At 37.4% G+C, this 16,234-nt stretch overlaps 1 protein-coding gene across 3 annotated transcripts in view; it reads right to left on the bottom strand.

Annotated features, from left to right (window-relative positions):
• The window catches only part of EXOC5 (exocyst complex component 5), a 64,533-nt gene that overhangs the window by 35,392 nt on the left and 12,907 nt on the right, over nucleotides 1–16,234 (bottom strand). The window contains exons 2-4 of one of the 3 annotated variants that reach the window (XM_005561346.5): nucleotides 7,239–7,333; nucleotides 5,870–6,017; nucleotides 3,341–3,535 (exon numbers count right to left, since the gene is read on the bottom strand). The exons of 1 other annotated variant lie outside the window; for it this stretch is intronic. In XM_005561346.5, the coding sequence (XP_005561403.1) occupies nucleotides 3,341–3,535; nucleotides 5,870–6,017; nucleotides 7,239–7,333 (438 nt within the window). The remainder of the gene's footprint in view (nucleotides 1–3,340; nucleotides 3,536–5,869; nucleotides 6,018–7,238; nucleotides 7,334–16,234) is intronic. One more of the 3 variants, XM_045396479.3, reaches the window with a different exon arrangement.

Genomic DNA, 16,234 nt, shown 5'->3' on the forward strand with positions numbered 1-16,234 from the left:
GGATTACAGGCATGAGCCACCGAGTCCAGTCAGAAATGTGTATATTTATTCAAGTTGTGGAAGTAAGGAACTTAGGCAAGAGTTCTAAAATTCTTTAATGCAGATATCTGTGCTTATTTACACAACAGTGTAGGGGAGTTATATAATGTTCATTTATTCTTTAAATTTCAAATTAGTTCTCAGTTTTACTTTGGCACAATTTTAATAATTCACTTTATGAAGATTCATTTTCTTTTACATTTGAAAAGACAGTGAGACTCATAAATATGAAGGAAGAGCTAAGAACATCAATATATATTTTTTTTCTTTTCTCTTTTTTTTGAGACAGAGGCTTGCTCGGTCGCCCAGACTGGAGTGCAGTGGCATGATCTTGGCTCATTACAATTTCTGCCTCCCGGGTTAACGCAACGCTCGTGCCTCAGCCTCCCAAGTAGCTGGGATTATAGGCATGTGTCACCACACCCGGCTAATTTTGGTATTTTTTTTAGCAGAGATGGGGTTTCGTCATATTAGCCAGGCTGCTCTTGAACACCTGGCCTCAAGTGATCTGCCCACCTTGGCTTCCCAAAGTGTTGGGATTACAGGCTTGAGACACCATGCCCTGCCCAATATAGATTTTTCTAAGTAGGCATATCAACTCTGACAAACAACTGTGAATAACAACAGCAGACCCTCTTCTCCCTTCTTGCTCCAAATTATAGTGAATATAGCATTTCTGCTTCAGTCATCTCTTTTCTCCTAGTCAGCAGGTCACTGTCATTTTCAACTACCAAACACTCACTCTGTTCTGCTGTATATGGGCACAAATATTACTGCAGTATCTGTCCTCACCATGCCATTTAGTTGTATTAGTAAAGTCCATCATTTTCTCCTCACCAATACCCCCTTCAGAAATAATATACTAGGCATATAGCCTGCTCTATGCTTCCATAAGGAGTTTGCTCATGTTCTTTTAAGAAGTTGTCATCATCATTGTGCTGTCTGCAAACTTTGTTTAATGTACTAAGTAGAATAGAGGTAAATGCACTTGTTTATATTGAATTTCCATAGCAAATTATTTTATAAAAATTGTGTAAAGCACAGGTATCTCTTAAGGTTACAATATATGACATTTAGTCAGTTAAAACATACTACAACAATAGGTAACAAAAGCTGTCAAAACTATATTCTAATAGTTACTGATATTTGGGCGAGGTGAGAGACTACCCTTGCTAATAGTGTTAAAGATAATGACAGTCATCAAGTATTATCCACATGAGGTACAGTAAGCTGTCACTCTAGGTAAAAAAGAAAAACAAAAAACAACATATATGCAAGGACAGAGGTAAACAAATAATAGGGTTTTTTTTCCCCAGAATATGAGAAGATTCCTTTTTTTTTTTTTTTTCTTGAGACAGGGTCTGTCTGTCACCCAGGCTGGAGTGCAGTGTGGCAGTCACAGCTCACTGCAGCCTCAACCTCCCAGGCTCAAGCAATCCTCCTGCCTCAGCCTCCTGAGTGCTAGATCTATGGATGTGTGGCACAACGGCCAGCTAATATATATACACACATACATATATATACACATCTATACACATATGTATATGTATTTTTTTTTTTTTTGGTAGAGACGGGGTTTTACCATGTTGCCCAGGCTGCTTTCAAACTTCAAAGCCCAAGCAATCATCCTGCCTCAGCCTCCTAAAGTGCTGGGATTGCAGACCTAAGCCACCACACCCAGCCAAGATTCTAAAAGAGAACAATTAAAAAAAACAAAAACGACTAGGGGGCGAGAAGAAAAAGAATATGATGTGTTGATATCTTAACCCATTCTAATTCCTCCTACAATCACACATTGGTCTAGCTCTGTGGGTGCTTTCTCCTTTTCTTTCCATTGGGAAGGTGACTGGTACAGAGTCCAGAAATTGAGATAGCTAGGAGTTTATCTAATAATTGGCAATCTAATACTACATAAGTTCTTAAGGATGGCTAACTGGTAGAACCAGGCCAAAAATTAATTTAACTGCAAATACACGGAACCAACCTAAGTGCCCATCAACCAACGAACAGATAAAGATAAATATGGTACATTTACACCATGGAAAACTACTCAGCCACAAAAAGGAACAAAATTATGTCTTTTGTAGCAACTTGGAGAGAGCTGGAGGCCATTACTCTAAATGATGTTACTCAGGAATGGAAAACCAAATACCATGTTCTCACTTACAAGCGGGAGCTAAGCTATGAGGACAAAAAAACATACAGAGTGATATAACGGACTTTGGGAACTCTAAAGGCAGAAGTTGAGAGGGGAATAAGGGATACAAGACTACATATTGGGTACAGTGTACAATGTTTGGGTGACAGGTACACTAAAATCTCAGAATTTAACACTAAACAACTCATCCTTATAACCAAAATACCACCTGTACTCAAAATACTAAATTTTTCAAAAACGCCTTTTCTTTAGAGGAATTATCTGTACACACATAACTATTTTCCAAAAAACTCTAAAAATTATAAATTCTATAACCCTATAGAGTTATATTAAAAAAGTGCTGCTTAATTCAAAGTGAGTGTCAATAATACTTAGCTTTTACATTCCAATATCTGAAATATTCTATGGAGTAAGTCTGGAATAATTCAGGAAGACTGTATTCAATATGAGTGGACAATGTTGCTATGTACACCTAAGATCCATAAGAATGTCCATTTTCTCACACATTTTGTTTTTTTTTCCCCTGAGGGAAAGAAAGTGAGCGAAATTACCTTCTTTCAAGATTGCAGAGCAACCAATACCATGTACCCTTAGACCAGGAGTAAGTGACGAGTGCTATGAAAAGGATTAACATAAACAATTAATTCAGAATTTTTTCAATTCTCCTTGGTCCAAACTGCTTTAATTATTTATAAGAGATCTTTATTCAAGTAATAAAAACCAGAAGTTCTGAATTCCTTCTTCCTTTACAGAAAAGCATCTCAGCTTATCAATGATTTAGGTCAGACCACCCCACCACCACCCAATAGACTGTCCCTATTTAAAGACTACAGAAATTCTGTTAATATTGAAAGAAATGTATGGTAAAGAGATACTTATGAACACAGTTACCACAGCATTTTTAAGCCACAAAAAAATTCATTTAAAAAAATGCCAGGAAACCCAATTAAAAATCTCAATATTAACACTTCATCAGCAATCTACAAGTGACTGTATTAGTTTACGTTTCAGAACAATAAAAGCTTTTAATAAGTCAGCTTCTCAGTGATTTGAAGTCTAACTCTGGAAAGCAATTAGTGCAGTTCATAATTAGGGCACTGTTATTAATGCTGTGATTTGGTTTTATCCTCTGACAGTACTTACCTTTTCAGAATTTGTAAAAACATCAGATTTCAATTCTCCATCTAGAAACTCATTAAAGTATTTCATCAATTTCTGAGCCTCCACTGCCCGTTGTCTGGGTGTGTTTACCCCCTCTAACTGGTCTCCAAGGTGACAGACTTTAGTTGCTACATAGCTAATGTGCTCATCTAGTTCTTGGAAATGTTGGAAGGCAACCTAGGAAAAATGTGCATAAGCATAAAATACAATCAGTGTGCTCAGTTTATAATCTAAACTACTAATCTTATTGCTACTAACTAAAGATAACGGAAGATATATATGAGATGATCTACAAAATTCATGCTCATTAGTGCGACATGATCTGAAAATCTGTTAACCAAATTGCAAACTTTTATACCATTAACTATTAAAATAATATTTATCATGAGTACATTAATCAACAAAAAAGCAAACAAAAAAAGCTATTTACTCCTCATCCTGTTTTAACAAAACACTCAACACCATTTAGTCCCAAATAATGATTCTGAAAACAATTAGCTAACTAAACTGAAAAGAGTAAAAAATATGTCAGTAGGAGGCCGAGGCAGGCAGATCACTTGAGGTCAGGAGTTAGAGACCAGCCTGGCCAACATGGTAAAACCCACTCTCTACTAAAAATACAAACATTAGCGGGGTGTGGTGGTGGGCCCTGTAACCCCAGCTAGCTGGGAGGCTGAGGCAGGAGAATCGCTTGAACTCAGGAGGCAGAGGTTGCAGTGAGCTGAGATCACACCACTGCAGTCCAGCCTAGGTAACAGAGCAAAACTCTGCCTCAAAAAAAAAAAAAAAAAAAAAAGTCAGTAGTAAAATATACCTATTTATTTTAAATATTTTAAAATGTGATGTTTATATATAAAGTAAAATAGTTCTTTCCCAATTTTGAAAACAGAAAGGTAGCAATTATTCTACTAAGGCAAAGGTATATTACTTTCTAGAATATTCTTTCCCTTCTACCCGGGTACACTGATTGTCCTGTGGCATATCGAAATTGAATGCAATGAATGCCTTGTAATTGCCAACAGCAGAATTGCTGATAATCTAGTATGGGACTTTTTTTCCAACCTTAAATTGAGGTGGGGAAGAGCTGTAAACATTTATTGAGGACTTTCTCTGTGCTACACTAGACACTGTACTAAGCATATTACATGTATTTACTTATATAATACTCTCAACAACACACTTTACAGATTTAAAAAAAACTGAGTCGTGAAAAGTTTAAATTGCTTGAGATTACACAGTTCATAAGTGGCAGAGCTGAAACTAAAACTCAGGCAGACTGGTTCCAGAGTTTATTAGCTTAACTATTAAATTATTATTACTAGCAAGGGAAAACTGCATTAGAAGTGTTTGGAAACTGTGACCTTAACTACTTAAAAATGCATTCCTTACCTTAAATTACTGCCTTATTTCTCATAGCTGCATATGTTTAAGTAAAGCAATCTTAAAAATTGAAACTTTAGCAGAAATCAGTTTGCTAATCCCTAACACTAAAGAATTAACGATCCCTGGGAGGCAGCAAAGCTAAACAATATCCCAAACTACACTAAGGGCAATCAAGGCCAGTAGCAGTAGCTCACACCTGTAATCCTGGCACTTTGGGAGGCCGAGGCAGGTGGATCACCTGAGGTCAGGAGTTCAAGACAAGCCTGGCCAACATAGCAAAATCTCTACTAAAAATACAAAAAGAAATTAGCTGGGTGTGGTAGCATGTGCATGTAATCCTACTTACTCAGGAGGCTGAGACAGGAGAATCACTTGAACTTGGAAGGCGGAGGTTGCAGTGAGCCAAGAACACACCACTGCACTCCAGCCTGGGCGACAGAGTGAAACTCTGTCTTAAAAAAAAAAAAAAAAAAAAAGAAAGGGCAATCAAATTCCAGATAAGGCCCAGCCTGTGAATGGGATTCAGAGGTTCCAGATTAAGTCTAGGACCTAAGAGTGACTAAGAAGTTTGGTCTGCTTAGCCTCAGGACCAATCTAGTGATCTGGTTTTACTCCAAAATGGATCAAGGCAGTTTTTCCTATAGTTACACTAGAATTCTCACTGCAGCATATACCTCATGACTTTTGTGAAAGTTCCCAGACCAGGTTTTCTCTAGGGAAAACCTAATCCAGACAATAGTTGGTTTCATATTACTTTGTCTTATGATTAAAGAGAATGCAAATGACTACCTAAATATCCAAGCTAATAAAGAGTCCCTAAAACTAGGGGTCTATTGAAGTGTCATTCTTGAAAGTTTGCATTATTAGAGGAGAATCAAGGACCACACTCAACTGGATACCACTCTATCCTGAGAAGAGTACCATGATCCTAAACCAACATTATGGAAAGCCAATGCCAAGAGTACTTGATAATAATTCATTAACATTTTACCCCATGGGACTGAGGCAGTAGAGAGAAATCTTGACAGTTACTACCATGTGACTAGACTTTTTTAAGAGCTTAAAACTGGAAGGAAATAAAGATATTATAGCCTATATAAAATACCCATTTCTTAACAAAATGTTTACCTGATTGCTTTTCTGGAGCTCTTGTACCTTCTTGGCAAATTCTTTCGCTTCTTTCTGACATTGTTGCTCTAGTTTCTCTACTTTCCTTTGAATCCTTTCATCCATTATCTGGAGTTCCTGAATATGATTTACAAATTCTTCTAATAATCTAATAGAGGAAAGTTTGAATATGTATCAATCTACCTATTTTTAATCCTTAGGAACTGACCAGTTAACTTATAATCATAAAGTCTTAATAAGAAGTGTTCCTTGAGCTTCAAATGATCATGTTAATTTTTTCTTTAGCATCTTGTTAGAAATTTCTTCATCAAAAGATCAAGTCTTTCTATAATTTCATAACTTCCTCATAGTTGTGTCCAGGCCACATGGCTTTAAAGCAAACATGACGTTTGAAAATATGGCCAGGCTTTAACTATTGACTTTTTTTTTTTTTTTTTAATTTATTTATTATTATTATACTTTAAGTTGTAGGGTACATGTGCATAACGTGCAGGTTTGTTACATATGTATACTTGTGCCACGTTGGTGTGCTGCACCCATCAACTGGTCATTTACATCAGGTATAACTCCCAGTGCAATCCCTCCCCCCGCCCCCCTCCCCATGATAGGCCCCGGTGTGTGATGTTCCCCTTTCTGAGTCCAAGTGATCTCACTGTTCAGTTCCCACCTATGAGTGAGAACATGCGGTGTTTGGTTTTCTGTTCTTGTGATAGTTTGCTAAGAATGATGGTTTCCAGCTGCATCCATGTCTCTACAAAGAACACAAACTCATCCTTTTTGATGGCTGCATAGTATTCCATGGTGTATATGTGCCACATTTTCTTAATCCAATCTGTCACTGATGGACATTTGGGTTGATTCCAAGTCTTTGCTATTTGGTGGAATATCTCAGAGGTGAATGAAAACCTCACCCAGAATCCCCATTAAACCCCTACAATAGAAATACATTTTATAGCCTATTTAAAATAGTCAAGAAGGTAAATGTACTGTATAAAAATAATAATATACATTCTAGAGTTCAGTAACTCTGTTCCCCTAATTTACAACTATATTTAAAACAATGTATTTAATGTTTTTATTTTAGAAGTATAACCATTTCTAGTTTATGACTCATTAGAAGAAATGTCAAATTCTTATACTCAATAAAATTACTTCCTGCATACCAGTAAAACTGCTTCGTTAAAAGAATGTCAAAGAAAAAACAAAATCTCAAACTTTTAATGCTCTGCTGATTTATGTCTTTTATTGGCCAATTGTTAACTAAAATCCTTGTAGAGGAATGTTTAAAGCAATCTCAACAGTTATCTCTATTCTAACACTAATGTGTACCAGATTAGATCTGTGGGGAAAAAAATTTTTTTTATTTCACCTTTTAGGATCAAAAGCTTCAGGTCCACCTCTAGAGCCTCCTCCTGGGGTTCTCCATACAAGACGTTCAATATATTCATCTGCCACAAAAGGCTCCTAGTTTACAAAATAAATATGCTTTAACAAAGTTTCACACACAAGTACTTAATATTATTTATAAAATTAAAACAGCTACTAGGTAAAAACTTAAAATGAAATTACTGTTTAAATACATCTATATTAAAATATACAGTTTTTTCAATTAAAAAGTCTTCAATAAACAAAACAAACTACTTAACGAAAATTAGGATATTAAAATACTAGAACAGTATTAATGACCAACTGGAACAACTCAACAGAAAAATGAGCAAAGTAAACAAACAAGTAATCTATAGAAGAAATAAAATGGTCAAAAAATTATTTTTAATGTACGGCCTTACTAGTAATCAAATTATCCTTTTTTTTTTTTTTGAGCCGGAGTCTCGCTCTGTTGCCCAGGCTGGAGTGCAGTGGCACGATCTCGGCTCACTGCAAGCAGCTCTGCCTCCCGAGTTCACGCCATTCTCCTGCCTCAGCCTCCTGAGTAGGTAGGACTACAGGCGCTTGCCACCACGTCCGGCTAATTTTTGTGTATTTTTTAGTAGAGAGAGGGTTTCACCATGTTAGCCAGGATGGTCTCGATCTCCTGACCTCATGATCTGCCTGCCTCAGCATCCCAAATAGCTGGGATTACAGGCATGAGCCACCGCACCCGGCCTATCCTTTTTTTAAAAATCTCACAAACTGACAAAGTTGTTTTTTTTTTTAAATTATAACAAGCAAGGCAGGAAAGGATAAACTGAAATTTATACTCTCATTATTGTTAGAAATGTCAACAGTTAACTATCTTTTTGGAGGCCAACTGGTATTAGGTAACATCAATAGTGTTACAAATGCTCGTATACCCTAACAGTAATTTTATTTTTAAAATCTAAGGGAAAAGCATATATGAATGCAAAAATTTCTGCAGAATGTTCATTGAGCATTATGTATATTACTAAGAAATTGTTTACATAAATAATATTCACAAAGCCATAACTGACAAATTACGGTAAACTTACAGGATGAAAAACAATGTTCCTATTAAAATCATGATCATGTAAAGAGTTTAGAAACGAGAAAAAGTCTAACACATGATAGCCGATGAGAAAAAGATACGAAATCTTATAATTTTCTTTAAAAAACCATTTTTTAAAAAAGGATATTAGAAAAGGCTCAATCAAGAAAACTTCAAATGTTCACCATCAGCAGATAATACATTTTTTAGACTAATACACACTAATTTACATACTTTTCATACTACCCTCTTTCATGTAAATGGATACCACATATTGCCTCCTACCTAGCATGTAACTTAGTGATCAGCAGCAATTGCTGGTGATTACAATTTGAACTTTCATATCTGCAAAGTTTTTTCTTAAACTTTTAAAGATATAAAGTGCTGACATGTTTAAGAATTAAGTTCCAAGGATGAATTAATATCCTTACAAAGAAAAAAATATGGCACCCTGAAATAAAATGAACGCATTTAGCAACACATAATCATTTAGATAATCAGCCTCTAGTCTGCCTCACTTCTGTCGAAACAAGAGTTGATGCGAATCTAAAGATTTTTAACATCATCTAAAATTGAGAAATATGAACTCAAGATGAACTTATATTTAGAACTACTTAGAACTTTAGAAACTAAGCTACTTAAAAATTTTAGAAAACTTGGCCATCACATGAAATACTCCTATACAATGAGATGGCGATGACAGCTAAAGTTTTTTAAGTACTTACTATGTGCCAGGCATTGCCTAGTATTTTACATACTTTATCATATTCAATATGTACTATGGTAAGTAGTAAGTCTACAAGGTAGGTTCTATTAATACCAATTCAATTTACAGTTGTGAAATTACTTAAGGAAGTAGTCAACCCTTTCAAAAATCTACAATATTTCCAGTAAAAAACTTCATATAGTAATCATGTACCTTTTCCCTATCATTGCTTGGCATACACATTTGTATAAATACTTAATAATCTTAGTTCTTGTGTGTTGTTAATTTGTTGAGTAATCATAGTTTTCAATTAAACACGTTATACTGTTCATCAATTTTAATATATTAGTTTTATTAAATGACATATACTAAAAACTTATAAATAGCAGGTATTTACTGACATAAAAAGTTAAGCATTTTTTTATACAAAATATTTTCAATCACCTGAAAATACAGTATTCCTTCATTCAGCAAATATTAATTGAGCACCTACTACATGCTAGAGACTATGCTAAATATCCAGGAAATAGTAAAAAAGGAGCAAAAAAATCTCTGCTCCTCTGGATCTAGTGGAGGAGAGTGACAGACAAATGAGCACAAAAAATGACAGCGGAATAAGAACCATGAAGAAAATGAAAGAGGATACAGAATGATGGGTAAGAGTGAGATGATGATGATGAATTTTTTTTTTTTTTTTTTTTTTGAGACCGAGTTTCACTCTTATTGCCCAGGCTGGAGTGCAGTGGCATGATCTCGGCTCACCGCAACCTCCACCTCCTGGGTTCAAGCGATTATCCTGCCTCAGCCCTCCTGAGTAGCTGGGATTACAGGCATGCACCACCATGCCTTGCTAATTTTGTATTTTTAATAGAGGTGGTATTTCTCCATGTTGGTCAGGCTGGTCTCAAACTCCCGACCTCAGCTAATCCGCCTGTCTCAGCCTCCCAAAGTGCTGGGATTACAGGCATGAGCCACCGGGCTGGCCAGAGTGGGATTATCTTTGAAAGAAGTCACCAGGCAAGGCCTTTCTAAGAAAATAAATTTTGAGTAAAGACCTGTATGCGGCCAACTAATAAGCTATCTGAGGGAGGAAGACTCTAAGCACAGGGAACACTCTTGGTATACAATCAATGAAAAGAGGCCAGTGTGACTAAAAGAGAGTGAATGCAGGGGAGAATAATTGTGGATGAGGTCAAGAGAGGTAATGAGAATCCAGAGTTTATACCAAAGTCTTATATGATGTACTATGATATATTTCCTGTTATTGATTGAAGAAAAGGCCAGGTTCTCAAGAAGATAGGTATTACCTTCTTCTTGGGAATGCCAATACACAATAATAATTCTCCTATTCCTTCTTCCAAAAGAAGCTACAACCATTTACTTTAGTACGCTAAGGAAAGAAAAATATGCAAATATTTTGAAGTCTGTTGGACATAGGGTCCTAGTTGGCATTGGCACTTGGCTGGCCCAAGGCATCATGGACCGTGTCAGAGTGAGAACCTATGGGGGCCAGGTAATAGATTCCTGGCCAAGATCTGGCAGAGTCAAACCAATATGTCCATGAGCATACCTAGTGGTGATTTCTGCAGTCTACAAATGTTTAACAGGTATAGACACACTTAAGTGGCTGATATGACTCCAACACTGGGTCCTTGGTCTACAAAATAAGAACTATTACAATGAGGAAGCCCAAGTAAAAATCCCTAAAATTGCCCCTGTCCAGTCAAGGTAGTTAATCATGTAGGATGGCAAAAAGTAATGCCACTCTTAAGAATATAAAGTAGAGATCGACAATTTTTTCTTAGAAGACCAGATAGCTAGTATTTTAGGCTTGCAGACCACACAGTCTCTGTTAAAACCATTCAACTCTGCCACTGTGGTGCAGATGCAAACATACACAACACATGAATGAGCATGGTTATGTATCAATAAAACAGACAGGATTCTGGGAAGATGGTGGAGTAAATCTGTCTCCCCATCTAGGTAACAACTGCACTGGCAGAATCTAACTATTTTGGAACTCTGTAGGCTAGTGAAGGCTTGTATCTTCCCAGGTGAAGACTTAGACAAGAAAATGTGGTAATTTTGGTCAATTTCAGCTCTTAGCACAATAGCAGCTACCCAGGTCCCACCCTAGCCCTGTGGGAGAGTGCTGTACACAAATTTCTGGAACAACATGCACACAGGTTGTAGAGGCCAGCATGACCAAAAAGGACCCTGTCCTCTAAATATCTGGGATCCCTGCACTGAGGGCTAATTGCTGCTTCAGACCACAGAGGCATAAAAAGGCCTTTGTTGTTGCACCTTCCCCATTTTTGCAAGCCCCTCTCCCTCTGGATAAAGTGACTGTCAGAGGATTTAAGTAAATGGATCAAAGAAGAAATTACAAGGGAAATTGTAAAATACTTAAGAAATGAATGAAAATAAAAACACAATATACAAAAACATAGGGCACAGTGAAGGCAGTGCTAAGGAGTAAATGTGCAACTAGAAATATTTATATTAAAAAATAAAAAAGATCTCAAATCAACATAACTTTAAAACTTAAGTTACTAGAAAAAGAAGTATAAACTTAAGTAACCAAGAAAAAAAAGAAAAACTAAAGCCAAAGCTAGCAGAAGGAAGAAAATAATTAAAACTGGAGCAGAAATTAACAAACTAGAGAACAGAGAAACAATAGGAAAAAAAAATAATGAAACCAGAAGTTGGCTTTTTGAAAAGATCAACAAAATTGAAAAGCCTTTAGCTAAACAGACTAAGAAAAAAAGGGAGAAGGCTCAAAATACTAAAATCACACATGAAAATGAAGACGTTACTACCAATTTTATAGAAACAAAAAAGATTATAAGACAGCATTACAAACAATTGTATACCAACAAATTTGATAACCTAGATGAAATAGAAAAACTCCTAGAAACATAAAATCTACTAAGGCTAAATCCTGAAAATATAGAAAATATGAATAGACCTATAGCCAGTAAGGGGGATGAATTAGTAATCAAAAATCTCCCGACAGAGAAAAGCCCTGGAACTCATGCCCTCACTGTTGACTTTTGCTAAACATTTTACAAAACTAACACCAAGCCTTCTCAAACTTTTCCAAAAAATTGAGGAAGAGGAAACACTTCCTAATTCACTGTATGAGGTCAGCATTACCCTGATACACCAAAGCCATGCAAAGACTGTGCAAGAAAACTATAGACTAATATCCCTTTATAAACATTCATGCAGAAATCCTCAATGAAGTATCAGCAAACCAAATTCCATAGCATTATTAACATGATTATATACAACCTACAGGAGAAAATATCTGCAAACTATACATCTGATAAGGGGTTTATCTAAAATATATAAGGAACTCAAACAACTCAATAGGAAGAAAATAAACGACCTGAATTTTAAAAATGTGTGAAGGGCAGAAACAGACATTTCTCAAAAGAAGACACATAAATGGCCAACGAGTATACGAAAAAATGCTCAACACCATTAATCATCAGGGAAATGCAAATTAAAACCTCAGTAATGTATCACCTCACACCTATTAGAATGGCTATTATCAAAAAGACAAAAGATAAGTGTTGGTAAAAACGTGGAGAAAAAGGGAACCCTTGCACACTGTCGGTGGGAATATAAATTACCATAGCCATTACGAAAAACGTTATGGAGGTTCCTGAAAAAACTAAGAACAGAAATACCATAATGATCCAGCAATCATACTACTAAATATATATCTAAAGGAAATGAAATCAGTATGTCAGAGATATCTGTACCACCATGTTTACTGCAGCATTATTCACAATAGCTGAGATACAGAATCAATCTAAGTGTCCATCAATGGATGAATGGATAAGGAAAATATGGCATATATTCACAATGGAATACTACTCAGCCATTAAAAAGAAGGAAATCCTGTCATTTGAAAAAATATGGATGAACCAGGAGAACATTATATTAAGGAAAATAAGCCAGGAATAGAAAGACAAATACCACATGACCTCACTCATATGTGGAATTTTAAAAATGTGATCTCATAGAAGTAAGAGTGGATTGGTGGTTACCAAAGAAAGGCTGGGAAGGGTAAAGGGGAGGGGAGGAGGAAGAAGACAGCCTGATTAACAGATACAAATACATAGTTAGATAAAAGAAAAACTGAAAAATTAGTTGCCATTTCTATATACTAACAAGGAACAATCTAAAAAGGAAATTATGAAAACAATTCCATTCACAATAGCATCAAAAAGAACAAAGTACTTAGGAATAAACTAAGAATTAGCCAAGGAGGCTAAAGACTTGTACAATGCAAACTATAATACTTCGAAAGAAATCAAAGGCGGCACAAATAAACGGAAAGACATCCTATGTTTACAGACTGGAAGACTTAATATTGTTACAATGTCAATACTACCCAAAGTGATCTACAGATTCAACTCAATCCTTGTGAATATCCCAATGACTTTGCTCTATTCAAAAACAGACAAGAAACCCCAAAGAGCCCAAAACAATTCTGCAAAAGAACAGAGCAGCAGGACTCACACTTCCTGATTTCAAAACTTACTACACAGCTACACTGATCAAAACAGTATATGATACTGGCATAAAGACAGGGATACAGAACAACTGAACAGAATAGAAAGCCTAGAAAAAAACCCTCACATATTTGGTCAAACAATTTTTGACAAGGGTGCCAAGACCATTCGAAAGACAAAGGACAGTCTTTTCACACTTTGGGAGGCTGAGGCAGGCAGATCTCTTGAGGTCAGGAGTTCGAGACCAGGTTGGCAAACATAGCAAAACCGTCTCTACTAAACACACAAAAATTAGCTGGGTGTGGTGGCGAGTGCCTGTAGTCCCAGCTATTTGGGAGGCTGAGGCAGGAGAATCACTTGAACCAGCGAGGCAGAGGTTGCAGTAAGCTCAGATCACTCTACTGCACTCCAGCCTGGATAACAGAGTGAGTGAATCTGTCCAAAAAAAAATGCCCAACATTACTAATATTTAGGGAAATGCAAATCAAAACTACCATGAGATGCCACCTTACACAGGAAATGGCAAAAGGCCTAGCTATCAGAGAAGTAAGATTGGAAGACCAAGGACAAGGAAGTCTAGAGTAGAGGCATATGGACAATACAATGAAAGAACTGTCCTGCCAAAATTCATAGGTTGAAGACCTAACTCCCAATGTGATGGTATTTGGAGATGGGACCTTTGGGGAGGTAATCAGTGTTAGATGAGGTCACAAGGTACAGACCCTCATTATGTGATTAATGTTCCTACAGGAAAAAGAAATCTCTCTCTGCACACACAAAGAAGAGATTGCGCAAGCACAAAGTGAGACGGTGGTGCCTACAAGCTAAGAGAAGAGGCCTCAGCATGACAACTACCTTGCTGGCACTTTGATCGTGGACTTCTCAGCCCACAGAACACTGAGAAATAAACTTCTGTTGTTGAAGCCATCCAGTCTATGGAACTTTGTTATGGAAGTCTGAGTTGACTAAGACAGACAGATATATGAGACTGGATGAAAAGTATGAAGTTCTTTGTATAACACGTTAGCACCAGAAAACATATACCATGAAAGAGGAACTAAGCAACCAAGCAGAAAAAATGACTCTGCTTGGCATTAGCACTCTGAGCACATGAACAAAGCAGACACAGTACAGAGACAACATGACCCCAACGGCAAGGGGTCCTACTTACCAAGGCTGATTCAGCTACTGTGAAACCAAAAATCTAGCCTAACAGTGACAAAGACCAACTCTAAGCCCCTAAAATAGCCCCATTCAAGACTAATCACATGGTTGGCAAGTTGACTACACTGGGCCCTTCCCACTCTAGAAGAAAGAATATTTTACTTTGATAGAGAAATATCTGAGTTGGATTTGCCTTTCCTCCGAGGAAGTGTTTGTTCCTCTGGCACAGGACTTCACATACCACATCACACCAAAGGACCCAGGCACCCAGTTTACAGCAAAGGAGGTAACCATGGGATTCACTGGTCATATCATAAACCACACCAAACAGAGGTAGGCAGACTAACAGAGCACTGGAACAGCCTGATGAAGGCACAGCTGAAGCACCAGTTCAGAGGGTGTACTCTATCAAGATAATGCACTGGTCGGGGGTGGTGGCTCATACCCGAGCTCAGGAGTTTGAGACCAGCCTTGGCAACACAGTGAAACCCTGTCTCTACTAAAATACAAAAAATTAGCTGGATGTGGTGGCGGATGCCTGTAGTCCCATCTACTTGGGAGGCTGAGGCAGGAGAGTTGCTTCAGCCCGGGAGGTGGAAGTTGCAGTGAGCCAAGATCACACCACTGTATTCCAGCCTGGGCAACTGAGCAAGACTCCGTCTCCAAAGGCAAAAAAGAAAAAAAAAAAGAAGCACTATCCTCCAAGATGCAGTATATATTCTGAATTAAAAGGCTTTATATGATGCTTTGACTCCAATACGAAAAACACATGAGTCTGGCAACAAGGGGTAAAAGCAGAAAGTAGGTTCACTTATCATGATTCCCAATTTGTGCTTGGGATCCCTGTGACTCTAGGTTCTTCGGGAATAGTCTTGGTCCCCAAAGAATGAATACTTTTGCCTACGAACATAGTATAAGAGTATCATTAAACTATAACTACAAGTACCGCCTGGTCATATTGTCTCCTTATACCTAGGGAATAAGAAGAGGAGTGATCATCTTTGGCTGGGGCAATCAACCATAATGATCAGGATGAGGCAGGGCTGCCCACACACAATGGGGGCCGAGAGCAGTATGTTTGGCACACAGATGATCCTCTTGGGGATCTCTTGACACTCCCTCAACCAATTCTGAAAATGTATGGACAAGTGTTACAACCCTGGCCTAAAAAGGGTATTGTAACCAGTTAAAATACCAAGAACATCAGAGGTACTAGCTGAAGGTAAGGCAGAGTTACAATCGACAGTAGAGGTGAGAGATAGTGAATATCAGTTGCAACTCTGAGACCAGCTATAGTAGTGGGGGCCACAGTTCATCTCACTAGCCTTCTTCTTCGAATTTTCCTCTGGGATAAGACTCAACCAGAATGTCAGAAGAGCTACTCCCCAAATGTATATGAAGAAGTGAAGTCTAGTAGTGGAACAAGGGTGGTCTGTGGTGAACACAACTATGTGCCATCCAGCTCGCCCTTCAAGAAGGGACTTGCCCTAACTGCTAACAGTGCTGCCAACAAAAAGGCTTCATGG

The sequence above is a fragment of the Macaca fascicularis genome, chromosome 7 (genome assembly GCF_037993035.2).
Source record: "Macaca fascicularis isolate 582-1 chromosome 7, T2T-MFA8v1.1".
Taxonomy (NCBI): Eukaryota; Metazoa; Chordata; class Mammalia; order Primates; family Cercopithecidae; genus Macaca; species Macaca fascicularis.